This window comes from Sminthopsis crassicaudata, chromosome 4 (genome assembly GCF_048593235.1).
Source record: "Sminthopsis crassicaudata isolate SCR6 chromosome 4, ASM4859323v1, whole genome shotgun sequence".
Taxonomy (NCBI): Eukaryota; Metazoa; Chordata; class Mammalia; order Dasyuromorphia; family Dasyuridae; genus Sminthopsis; species Sminthopsis crassicaudata.
Window position 1 is genome coordinate 24,137,888 of NC_133620.1, and position 13,697 is coordinate 24,151,584.

The 13,697-nt window shown below is 40.1% G+C and overlaps 1 protein-coding gene across 1 annotated transcript in view; it reads left to right on the forward strand.

Moving 5' to 3' along the window:
• The first annotated feature begins 12,408 nt into the window (after nt 1-12,408).
• Nucleotides 12,409-13,697, forward strand: part of LOC141540561 (calreticulin-like) — a 30,427-nt gene continuing 29,138 nt past the window's right edge. The window contains exon 1 of the mRNA XM_074264641.1: nt 12,409-12,838. Within this exon, the coding sequence (XP_074120742.1) occupies nt 12,409-12,838 (430 nt within the window). The remainder of the gene's footprint in view (nt 12,839-13,697) is intronic.

Consider the following 13,697-nt stretch of genomic DNA (forward strand, 5'->3'; position numbering starts at 1 on the left):
GGGACATAAGCTTCAGATTCTGGTTTTGAGCAGCTCTTCAGATTCCAGTTTTGACTAGCTAGTTCCTGATGGAGAATCCCTGTCTTCCCCCCTTCTCACATCAGCCCTTCCCACCTTCTGTTAAATCCCACTGTACCCTTCTTGCTCACGGATTCACGGCCTATATGAGTTTGCAGAAGTGGAGTCTCTGGCCTCTAACTTTTCTTCCAGATGAGCCTAAGCCAAAATCTTCAGGGAACTATCAGTAGTTGAATTGGTTGTACATAATCATTGTCCCCGCTGAATACTTTTTACCACATGATTTTCCATGGATGAAACCTAAGTGGATCTATCTGCCCTAAGTTCTGATCCCAGAGGCCAAGACTTCTAAGAATTTTGAATAAAACAATCCACAATTTATGAAGTCTTCTAAATGGCACTTACTATGTTAAGACTCTGGGTGGTGCTATAGAGTGAAGAATACCTGAATGAATTAAGCCATGTTCAGGCATAAGCAGTGTGACCCTAAGCAAGTCATTTTCACATCCAGCTTCCTCAGTTTCTTCAGTGGGGATAATAACAGCATCTACTTTCCAAGATTGCTGTGGGTATTAGGTCATTTTTGTAAAGCACTTTGCAAACTTAAAATATTCTAGAAATGCTAACAAGTGTTATGGTTATAATTAGACTCTGCAGATATACAGAAATGCAAGGACAAGAGTGAAACAGGCCCTGCCATCACAGAACTTCCATTCTGTCATGAGAGAATACAAACATACACAGCTTTGTAAAAAAAGAAAATCAATACAGGGTCATTTGCCAGGGAGAGGAAATCAATTTGTGCCCAAAGGGCTCCGGAAAGATTTCTGTAAGGGGTAGGGCTTGAGGTGAGTCTTGAAGGAGGAAGACATAAAGATGAGCAACTGGGAAGCAACAAAGAGTTGAGCTCTTAGGAGAAGGGAAGACGTGAGATCCCTGCCATGGGGGGAACTGAGCTATCCCAGAAACCTGCAGGAGATGGAAGGGATAACAACTAACTTAGTTTGGCTGAACTGTAGGGCTCATATTAAGAGTTAGGATTTCTTACTAAAGAGCGGAAAGAGACATATATGTGCCAAAATGTTTGTGGCAGCTCTTTTTGTAGTAGCTAGAAATTATGGTATATAAAGGTTATGGAATATTATTGCTCTGTAAGAAATGACCAGCAGGAGGAATACAGAGAGGCTTGGAGAGACTTACATCAACTGATGCTGAGTGAAACGAGCAGAACCAGAAGATCACTGTACACTTCAACAATGATACTGTATGAGGATGTATTCTGATGGAAGTGGAAATCTTCAACATAAAGAAAAACCAACTCACTTCCATTTGATCAATGATGGACAGAGGTAGCTACACCCAGAGAAGGAACACTGGGAAGCGAATGTAAATTGTTAGCACTAATATCTGTCTGCCCAGGTTACATGTACCTTCGGATTCTAAAGTTTATTGTGCAACAAGAAAATGATATTCACACACATGTATTGTATCTAGACTATATTGTAACACATGTAAAATGTATGGGATTGCCTGTCATCGGGGGGAGGGAAAAAAGGGAGGGGGGGATAATTTGGAAAAATGAATATAAGGGATAATATTATAAAAATATATATATATAATAAAAAATTATTAATAATTAAAAAAAAAAAGAGTTAGGATTTCTAAAGGGTTTTAAGTTTTGCTCAGTGGTTTACAAAGATCTCATTTGACCTGGAAAGCAGGAACTGTTAGTATCCCCATTTTACAAATGTGAACATCAAGGCAAATAAAGATTGTGACTCATCAAAGGTCACACAGCCAGTCTGAGGACACATTTGAATCCAGGCCTTCCTTATTGCAGGTCCAGCCCTCTGTGCATTCTACCTGGTTTTGAAGAGGAGCAATGTCTGTATCTATAAAAGTAGATTGGAATCAGGTAATAAAAGACTTTCAAAGTCCAACGGAAGGGTTTGTGTTTTTTGATCCCAGAGGTGATAAGGAGGCACTGAAGCTTTTTGAGCTGAAAAGTGACAAAGTCAGATGTGTATTTTAGGGATATCAATGTGGTCCTTGTGTGAGGGAGGATTGGAGAGGGCGTTGAGATTGGGAGTCCCTTTGAGCTCCAGCTCCTATCATCTAACTTCTACTCTAAAGTCGTGATCATGTCCTCTCCAGTCTAGAAGTCACCGACTAAAATTATGCAGAGCAAAGAAGGAGCAGCTCATCTCTCTTCCCCCTCATACTTCAGTGCCTTTTCAGGAATTCAGAGCTATAAGGCTGGCCACAGAATCCAGTCTCCCAGGAATCCTGATCATCAGGCTAAATTCTCTGGTCACAAAATCCCCAAGTGAGGAAAAAACCAGTCTTTGATTCTTGCTTGTATCTATGGAGCCAGAATCAGAATCTGATCTTTTCCATAATCTTCCCGAAACCTAATTCCTTTCTGTCCCTACTACCACAATCTTAGACAAGTATAAAATAAAGACTCCTGTGAGTCTGTGAGAGATTCAGGGTGCTTTTAATGGAAAGAGCATGAGAGACTAGAGTCAAAGGTCATATGTTCACACCCAGCTTCTGTCATTTTAATACCTGTGCAAGTGCAAATTTAACTCCCCTTCTTGTGCTTGTGAAAATGAGATTAAACTAGATGGCCTCTGTGATAGGACCAAGAACTTTGGAGTTAAGAACAATCTTCTCTGAGTCTGCAGTCGTGATGGGGCCTGTAGCCCTGGCAAGAGTAAGTACAGGTCACATGGCCACAAGAGTTGCTCCCCTGGATATCAGTTTCAGGGACAGGCTGGTAGTCTGAGCATGGGGCTCTGCTGTTTAGGTGTATTCAGGTGCAGAGAACTGAGCTGCCTCTACCTATGGTCTGAGGAGGTGATGGAGAGGGAATTGGTGAGGTTTGTGTCTCTCCTTCAACACATACAGTCACACACATGCACACATGGACACACATAAACACACATGCAAGCACACATATTCACACATTTGCATATACTCATATATACATACATATATAGTACACACACACACATCAAAGTTTCTTCCCCAGGGTACATGGCTGCTTCAGACTTGCCTTTCCCTTCATACAAGAGAAAAATTCATATTTAAGGTCACTAAAGTAAAAAGTCTAATAAGATTTGAAAATATCATAGACCCCCCCAAAAAAATGAGAAAATATTACAGAACTTGAGAGTTGGAATTTCAGTGACTATTTGATAATAACAACAGCATTTAGGTTTGTATCTTTTTGGATTTGCTATTATCACCATTTTACAGATGAGGAAACTGAGGCACAAGAGAGTCTTGCCCAGAGTAACGTGGCTAGTAGTAGGTGTTTGAGACAGGAGTTGAACAAAAGTCCTCCTGACTCTAGCAGCAATTTCTAATGCATAACCAAAAGAAAAGAATCCTGTATAGAACATAAGGCTATAAACTGAAATTCACCAAGGGCTTTAAAAATGTTTTTTTGTGAAAACTTTTTATTTTCAAAACATATGCATGGAAAGTTTTTCAACATTAACCCTTGCAAAACCCTGTGTTCCAATTTCCTCTCCTTCCTCCCACCCCCTCCCCTAAATAGCAAGTAATTCAATATATGTTAAACATGGTAAAAATATATGTTAAATCCAATAGAGGCATTCATATTTATGCAATTATCTTGCTGCACAAGAAAAACCAGATCAAAAAGGGAAAAAAATGAGAAAATAAAAAGCAAACAACAATAAAAAGAGTGAAAATGCTATGTTGTGATCCACTCTCAGTTCCCACAGTTCTCTCTGTGTACAAATGGTTCTCTTCAACCCAAGACCATTGGAACTGGCCTGAATCATCTCATTGTTGGAAACAGCCATGTCCGTTGGAATTGATCATCGTATAAACTTGTCCTTGTTCTTGTGGACACTGATCTCCTGGTTCTGCTCATTTCACAGCATCAATTCCTGTAAGTCTCTCCAGGCCTCTCTGAAATCATCCTGCTGATCCTTTCTTACAGAACGATAATATTCTATAGCATTCATATAACTTATTCAGCCATTCCCCAGTTGATGGGCATCCACTCACTTTCCAGTTTCTTGCCATTACAAAAAGGGCCACCACAAACATTTTTGCACATGTTCACCAAGAGCTTTTAAAGCCCCCAGTGGTGTAGTTGTCATATTTGCTTAGCTAGTTGACTATTTTCTGGACCAAGTAAGAAAGTCATTCCCACCTTGTAAAGGGATCAGGGCATAGACCTTGTTTGCTCATTAAAATCTCATCCAGTGTGACTATTCTGTGACTCTATCCATAGAGAGAGGCAGGAAAACTCCCTCTGCTACCTAAGTATTTACAAAGTATTTACCTAATAAACAAAAGATAGATTCCAGAAAGCTCTCATTGTCTTGGGGGGAATCAGAAAAGGCTCCTGTAGATGGGACTCAAATTGAGTCTTGAAAAAAAGATGGAAGGATGGAGAGGATGTATGCCATGTATTCTGGATGGAGTCTTTTGTGTAGAGCAACAAGAAGACTAGTGTGGCTGGACCAATACAGGATTCATGTACAATGAGGGCGGAAAAGTAGGTTGAGTGGTAAAGGGCTTTAGGGGCAAATAGAGAAAACTATGGTTGATCCTAGAGGCAGTAGAGAGAACTGAAGTTTATTGAATATGGTAATGACTCAGTCACTTAGGAAAAAACAAAACTTTGTCAACTGTGTGAAGATTGTATTAGAGTAAGATAAAACTTGAGTTAGGAAGACCAATTAGAAGTGACACTGGCAAAAAGTAATGAGGAGTTGGATTAGGATGGTGGCAGAGTGAATGGAAAAAAGGAACAGATGGGAAAGATTTGGGGGAGACATGATTTGACAATTGATTGGATATTGGGAAGAAGAGAGAGGAACCAGTATGACACCAAGACTCTAGTTCTAATGTTTTAAGGTCCTTCCCATCTCTGACATTCTCTGTCCTAAGAGCCTTCCCAGCTCTGACATTCTATGTTCAAAGTTCCATTTCCAACTCTTACATGGTGGCTTGGGAAGAGCCCTGAATCTGGGTGGGAATCAAAAAACCTGGAATGAAACACCACCTTTTCCACTAACTCCCCCTAATTCTCTTCACTTTTCTGGATCTAACTTTCCTCTGCTGAATTATCAAGTAGGGGAATCTCTAAAGTACATTTTAACTCTAAATCCTATAACTCCATGACCTGCCATGACCTGTCTTAATTTCCTCATCTATGATGTTAATTGGACAGTTGAGGCTGACAAGGGACATGACAATTGAAACAATCCATCTGCCACGTCTCTTGCCCGACTCCTGGTGCATGGAATAATGGAAAGAACTTGGAAATCCAAATAACCAAGAGTCAACGTCCGGGTACTGATGCAAATAAATTTGAACTGGAACAAAAGGTAAACTAAGGAAGCAAGGTCACTGATCTCCATCAATACAGTATATCTGCCTTTATTATACATTATTAAGCTTGGTTGCCTTTAGTAAGTGCTCACTACATTATCTATATCTTTTTCTAGCTACCTATATTTCCTGCACAGAGAAATTGAAGTTTTTTGAACCACAAAAATAAAGCATCATAACCTTACCAGAAATTCTTGCAAATTCTAGTGCTAAGTTGGATCATGAGCTATATCAGACAGAGTTGATCTCTGCCTCCTTTCTCCTTTCTCAGTCATAGGATTCAAAAAAAAAAAATCTGCCTGATTTTTCACTAGCTATATGTAGGAGCAATTACCTCTATAGCCAAGACATCTTAGCAGACTAGAAATCAGATGGCTTGGCTGTCTCAGAAAAGCAAATGAAAATTGCTTTATTGATCAATGAGCAAGAAGTCTGGGCTGGGGCTCATCTCTTCAGTCATTTCTATTAATGAGACTCAATAGCAGAATTTCTCCAACTACAAGAGTTGCAAAACTCAGCACAAGACAGTATTATTCACTCGTCCTTTGCATGACAGAAGCCATAACATTTCACTTATCACTTTACCAATGTAAGGGAAGCTAGCTAATGGGAATTTCTCATTCTGTATTAGATGATGAAGAAGCTGACTTCTAAGTAAGAACAAGTTCACTATGTTACCTTGCTTAGTTGGATTCCTGCTGATCTCAACAATTACCTTGCTGCTTGTGGGTCTCCCATGATTCCTAATTGATGAATGCCCCAGGGGGCCAACTGTAGAGGCTGCTACCAGTCATATTTAACTTTTTTGCCAACCCCTTTCTCACTAGCTACTTTGTTTATACTTATTTATACACAAATGTACAAATGTGCAAGCATTTTACTTCCCCTTGCTTTCTAGTTCTGGAATTTTAATCACAACAATATTGCTATTGGAGGCAATATTGTGGGCAGGATGGCTCAGTGGGTATAATGACTGGCACGTGGGTAAAATAAATAAGTGAAAAGATTTGAAACCAGACCCCCTTCATTTGAGTTTTGGCTGTGTCACTCTAGATTAGGAATTTCTCTGCTTTATGCTGCAATTTCCTAAATTCCCACCTTTGAACTGTATTGTGCTTTCATTGAAGTAGCTAGTTCCAAATTGCTGACTGTCCAAAGACTAGAAGTCAGTAGCCACTGCTTTTGGAGACTGTCCAAAATAATTTACAAAGCTCTGGTTCTGCCTAAAGAGGAGATGTGGGTATATTGCTGGATTAGAAGATCTCAAAGCACCTATCTAATTCTGATGTCATCATATCATTGTTAGGTCACATTTGGAAGATACAGAGCTTTTATTAATTCTCAACCTATTTGTTGCTGTTAAAATATTCCCAGAATTTTAAATATTTCACTTTGGGATTTGAAATCCTTTTCCATGTGTTTTTATTTTGTTTATGTCTCTTCCTCCTTCTGCAGTTGGCACAGTGTTGGACCTGGAGTCAAAAAAACCTGAGTTCAAATCCAGCCTCAGATGCTTAGTTGTGTGATCCTGGACAAGTCTCTTAAACGCTCTCCGTCTTGCTTTGCTCATCTGTAAAGAGGGGACAATGAGAGCACCTGCTTTCCAGGATTCTTATGAGGATAAAATGAGATAATATGCTTAGAACATTTAAAAATCTTGAAATGCTTATAATAATAAAAATAAATTAATAGTTTATTTATATTTATTATATATATAATATATAAAATAAAAATAAAAAATAGCTTAAAATGCTTAAATGATGATGGTGATAGTGGTGGTGGTAGTGATGATGATGATGGTAGTAATGATGTACTGGGAATAAATCCTTCTATTGCTATGTTGAATTTTTTTAACCTCCAAAAGAGACTTTCTTTCCTTTTGTGGACCTTTTGTCCCTAAATAAACAAAGATCTAAGCATGCAAATAATTTTCCTCCTAAAGATACAATGATTACAATTGCCAGAAAAGTCCCCTCTTCCCTCATTCTTGCTTGGGTAGTATTTTCTTAGCAGGCAAAATATAGATTAAGTATTAGAGTTCATAGTTGGTCTGAAAACATCCACTTAGGCTTTTGGATATTTCATATCTAGAATCAGAATTTGTTAATGTTGATGAAAATTTAAAAAAAAATTGTGGCAGATTTAAAATTTATAATACTTCCAACACTTCCATATTCCATTTTTGTCCTTGCATTCCTATCACCCTAATATGGTTCCTGACATGTAGTAAGCACTTAATCAATGCATGTTGATTGATTGATTTAAATATGAGTTAAAAGTAAGCAATGTTCCCCTTGACCCTGAGATTGTACTGCCAATCATACATCCCAAGGAGATTGAAGCCACAAAGAAAGGTCCTTTAGACAATAGTACTTTTAGTGGTAGCAAAGAACTGCTAAGTAGATGCCATTGATTGGGGGAAATGGCCAAACAACTTTTGATAATGAATATAATGGAATACTACTACACCATAGAAATAACAAATATGATGAAATGGAAGATATGAACTAATGAAGGTGAAGTAAACAGATTCAGGAAAATTATAGACATGTTGATTACAACAATGTAAATGAAAGGATAAAAAACTGCAATGGAATGCTATAGGATCACAATTTCAAGCTTAGCCCAGGGGGAAATATAAGAAAATGCACATACCTCTCTCCTTTGAAGAGGTGGAGAACTATGGGCATGAAGTATTGCATATGCAGTCAGATTTGGTCTGGGTATTGATTAGCTTGGGTAAGATTATTTTCTTCTCTTTTTAATCTTTTCTAAGTCAAAAATTTGTCATCAGGGATGTTATAAGGGATTTATTATTAGAGGGAGGAATAAATTTAAAAATGAGGATATCTAAATATCAATACATTTTAAAAGGTTTTTTTAAGTGAATTATTCACCAAAGGAAAAATATTTAAGCTCTTTCTTCCTTTGCTATATTATGGCCTTTCCCTGAGCATAGAGGAAGTTTATATACTGATTTAACTTAAAATCACATTGAACACACAGTTTTAATTTCCTTGTGGTTCTGGACATTTCCCATGGCTATTATTGTAAATATCTTAAACTCATCATATACAAATAGAGAGAACTCATTATCTTCTTCCTCTTCCCCAAATTCTCTTCTCTTTTGAACTTCTCTATTTCTGTCAAGGGTTTTACTATCCTTCCAATTATCCAGGGTCATCCTTGATTCCTCATACTCACTTACCTCCCATATCTTATCTGTTGTCTAATCTCATGGTTTCTATCTTCACATCTTTCTCTGCTCACAGACATAAACTCTCATCATTTCTCCCTGGATTATCCTGGATTATTATTATTATTATTTATTATTATTATTATTATTATAGCCTCCTAGTCTTCCCAATTCATATCTCCCCCCATACTAATCAATCCTACACACATTTACACTATGTGCTCAAATACTTGAACACAATTCTCATGTTCCCCACCCACCAACTTAAGTCTCCTCTTCCCCAAGCTAAATCTGCCAAGATCAGTAAGAAAATAGTCAAAGGTCAAGAAGTACTTATTAAGCACTTAATACATGCTAGGCACTGAGAGTAACAAGAAAGGGGGGAAAAACATAGCCAGATCTACTTTACTTCAACAAATATATTCTAATGGAGGAGAAAACATGCAAATGATTATATACCTGTCTGATAGATATAGCTTAAGGGAAAGGCAATCTCAAAGGAAAGGAGCTTGCAGACAATTGGAGGAAACCAGCAAAGACTTTCTGCAAAAAATAGAATTTGATACAGGATATAATTCAAGAAAATTATCCTGGAGTGATAGAACATGAGGAGAAAGTAGAAAAAGAAAAATATCCACCAATCACCAACTCAGAGAAATCCTGGAAAACACACAGAAGTTTCAAAGCTCCCAGATCAAAGAGAAAATTCTGCAAGAAACAAGAAAAAAATCAGTTCAAAAAAGCGACAATTAGAATTGTACAAGACTTATCAACAGCTACAATAAAAGACTGAAGGTGCTGGAATCATATCTACTGACAATCAAAAGAACTAGGCCTGTGCCAAAATATCATATCTAGCAAAAATTAGCTATAATTCTCAATGATAAAAAATGGACATTCAGGTTTTCTGCACTTTTTATCAACTAAACCCAAACTTAACAGAAAATTTAACATATCAGAGCCAAGTTAAAAGATCAATTTTAAGGAACTTAACCTGGACAAACTGTTTAGACATGAACAAATTATTTGTTTTTATATATGTGTGTGTGTGTATATATATGTATGTATGTATATAAGATTCACATCAACAATAGGATAGTTCAAAAGAAAGATTGGCAGAATTAAGGTAAAAATAGCAATCATTATTATACAAATGAGGTGAACAGGAAGAATAGACTTCAATGCATTAAAGGAGGGAGGAGGGGTCATAATTCTGAAAATCTACTCACATCAGGAATGGTTCAGAAGGTAACACTACATATATACCATAAATGTTATAGCATCCTTCAAAATCTATGAAGAAATAAGGGGGGAGGGATCAAAGAATGAGGGAAGAAGACAAGGGAGGGATCCTTGGGTAAGGGGGAGATTGAGTAATAGAATTAAATTAAACTATATAAAAACAAAATAATAAAACAATAAAAAACAAATACAAAAAAGAAAGTAGGATTTGAATTGAAAAATGGTAGGATTTGTTCAGCTAATTCCTATGTGGTAAGGCCTCTACTCAATATTCCCATTTGGATTGCCTTCTTTAGCATCCTTTTCATAATCCTTACTAAAATATTCATTATTCTTAAATAAATATGACACTCTGACTGCATCATAACCAGGACAGAGAGCTATGGACTTATCATCTCCCTCTCTCCTTCATATAGTGCATAAATTTGGGGCTGCCATGTTGGAACGTTTACTTGTTTGAACAGTGTGTTTCTAGGGGGTGGAATTGATCAGAGAAAACTCTTTGGAGGAAATGAAAATTGAACCCAGTCTTGCAGAAGATCTAGGATTTGGGAAGGCAGAAATGGCTCAAGCTCTGTAAAGGATAAGGATGAAATAATAAAAATAAGTCAATATTTCTGTAGTGTATGCTATACTTTCAATATCCCCTGAAGTAGGTGGTACCATTATTACTGCCCCTATTTTAGATAGGGAAATGGGGTCAGACAAAGGAAGTAGAATACAGATGACATAATAAATGGAGTGTCAGACTTTCAGTCAGGAAGAGCTGAATTCAAAAACTGCCTCAGACATTCACTATGTGACCCTGGGCAAAGCACTTCAACTCTCTCTACCTCAATTTGCTCTTTGTAAAATGGGGATAATAGCCCCAATTCACAGAGTTGTGGAGATTAAATGAAATAATATATGTGGAACATTTTGAAAATCTTAAAATGCAATTTAAATGATAATGATAGTGAGATTGTGAGTTCTGCTGATGGTCACAGAGCTAGTTCAAATGAGAGCTAGGACTGAACCTAAGTTTTCCTGAGACAGTTTGGGGCTCAATTTGAGTATGAATTGGCTCTATAGCATCACTCATTATGTAGTTGCCAACATGTTTGATCCAGAGCTCATCCCTAAGGGATTCCAAGGAAGGGTCACATTTCTTTTCTCATGTTCCCACAAATCTTATAAAGGCTCCATATCTCTGCCCATTTAATTGCAGGTTCCAAAGAGGCTGACTTAATGAGTGATGAATGCATCTTGTAGCCTGTCAGTTTTTCAAGTGATTTCATCCCACAGTGGTTAATGTCAATGAACACTATAATAATTATAGTCACATGTAAGAAAGCATAAGACTGCTAGTTAAAGCTGCCATCTTTCTCTGGTAATACAACTAATGATAGGCTACATTATAATCATATGGGCCCATGGGATGACATTCTGAATAGAGAACTTAAAAACAGCCCAACCACTGTTTATCTTCCCATCTATAATTTATTATTATAAGGCACAAACTAAAGGCCCTTTCCTATTGTTGGCACTCTCCAACTTCTGAATGTCCCCCTTAATATGTGGTGCCCTGAACTAAACCCAACACTCCAGACGTGGCCTGATCAGGGCCATACTATGTTTGGACATACTATGTTTCTATTAATGTCACCCAATATTTCACTGATCAGGAAAGAAGTTGAGCCAAGTCACAGAGCTGAGAGAAACCCTGAAAGACAAAGAGGCAGCCCCTAGACATGGAGTGTATCCTTTCTTAAGAATCATAGATGTAGTCTTCAGAATCTGTCATTTTACAAATAGGGAAATTAAAGCCCAGGGAAGCTAAATGACATGTCCAAGTTGCAAGAGCTGAATTCATACTTGAACCCAGGTCCTTTGATTTCAAATTAGGCGTCCACTGGGCAACATGCAGAATTTAATAATATTCAGAAGGGAGCTAGCTGGTTCAGTGGATAGAATGCTGGAACTAGCAAATCCTTCCTCAGACACTAACTGGATGACTCTGGGTAAGTCACTTAACCTCAGTTTGCCTTTGTTTCCTCATCTGTAAAATGGGGTTAATAATACAATTTATCTCTTTAGGTTGTGAGTATCAAATGAGTTAATATTTGTAAAGTAGTTATCACTGTGATAGAGTCTATACAAATGTTAGGTGTTTTTGAAGCTTGGGTAGGCTAGTGGAGAGAGTGCCCACCTCTTTTGATTTAACCTCAATCTCCACCTTCCTTTCAGAGTCTCTTGGGGGTGTGGGGAGGATGCAGGAAGGCAGAGTTTCCTCCTTCCCCTTGGGGCCTTGCTCTGGGACTCGGACTCCCCTCCATCTGCTCTCTCCCTCCCCCAGGGTCACCATCTCCTCCGGCTCAAGCTGTGCCCCTAGCCATTGGCTGCAGCCCCGCAATCACCCAGGGGTCTAGGCGAATGAGAAGCAGCCACTTGTGGGGCTCAGGTAAAGCTGCAGGAGAGCCCCAGCCCCTCACCCCACCAGCGCGCTGAGAAAGTCGACTTCCGAAACAGAGGAGGCCATTGGCAAAGGGGCCACCTGGAGAGACGAGGGCGCACGGGGAGCGGCCAGGCTGGCGATGAGGTGGCTGCCGACGCTGGCGGCCCTGGCCGTGCTCCTGACCACCTCAGCAGGAGGCCAGAGCCGGGAGGGGCCGAGCCCCGAGCTCACAGACAAACCGAAAGTCCCGGGCAGCACCACGGACAGCGGCAAGACAAGTCCCACAGACGGAGCAGTCACCGACAGCACCACCGACAGCACCACCGACAGTGTCACCGACGGCACGGATGGTACTGCCGCAAACAGCGGGGTCACAGAGCCCACGAGTGTGGGCGGAGAGAGCGTTGGGGGCAGCGCCACGGCCCAGGCCCCGCACCCCGAGGGCGTGAGTGCCCGGGCCCCGGCCACCACCACGGCCGGCGTCGGGGGCGACGGCCCAGCCACCTTGCCAGGGCAGCGGTGGCAGTGGAGGAGGCGCGTCTACTTCCGAGAAGAATTCGAAGACGGCGGTAAGGCGGCAGTGACCGCGGCCCTGGGTGGGCGCGTGGGGCTGTGGGTAACGTGAGCCTCATACATCCCAAAGCTGGGATCCCCGAGGTGGGGGAGAGGGGAGAGAAGCGGAGGAGACGGTGTGGAAGGGCTCCAAGGCCGGTCGCCCAGCTTTCCCCTTCCCACGAATAAGCTGAAGAGGTCCTAACTCATCCCTCATACCCTAGTAGTAGGGACTTTACTCTGGGCACATCAAGGCACCTTCCAGCTTTGTTCACTTTGAAAATGAGTCCGGTACCCCTGACTCTCTACTCCCTGGAGGTACTGTGAAGAAGACCTTAGCTTAGGTATGATGGAGCAAGTTGGGAAGAGTTCTGGGTGTAGAATCAGGGGGAGGGGGGTCTGAATCTCGGCTTGGCCATTTATAATCTGAATGTCTCTGGTCACCTTTAGGTGTCCTACACTGGAAGTCTTTCCCACTGGAAAGTGGGAAACATACATTCAAATAAATCCCAGGAGAGAACAGGCTGATGTAGAAAGAGGATGGGTCTAGGACCAGGGAAAGTCCTGGATTTGGATCCTAATTCTGTCACAGAAAGCCCTCCTCCTCCTCAGGGTGTCAGTCTCCTTTGTAAAGGAGTTGGAGATGAGTTCAAAGGCCACTGTCAGCTGGATGTCAATATGGTTGGATGGCTCATCCAATTGCATGTCAACAGGATATATTTTAGGATCACTGATTTAGTCTAGACGGAATCTTGGAACTTATTTTGTCCAACCACTTCCTTAAGGGGCTAGAGTCCAAAAAAGGAATGAAGAGATGAAAGTAGTCATAAAAATAGGAGGCTATAGGCTCCAGGGCTGGGAGACAACTTACTGATC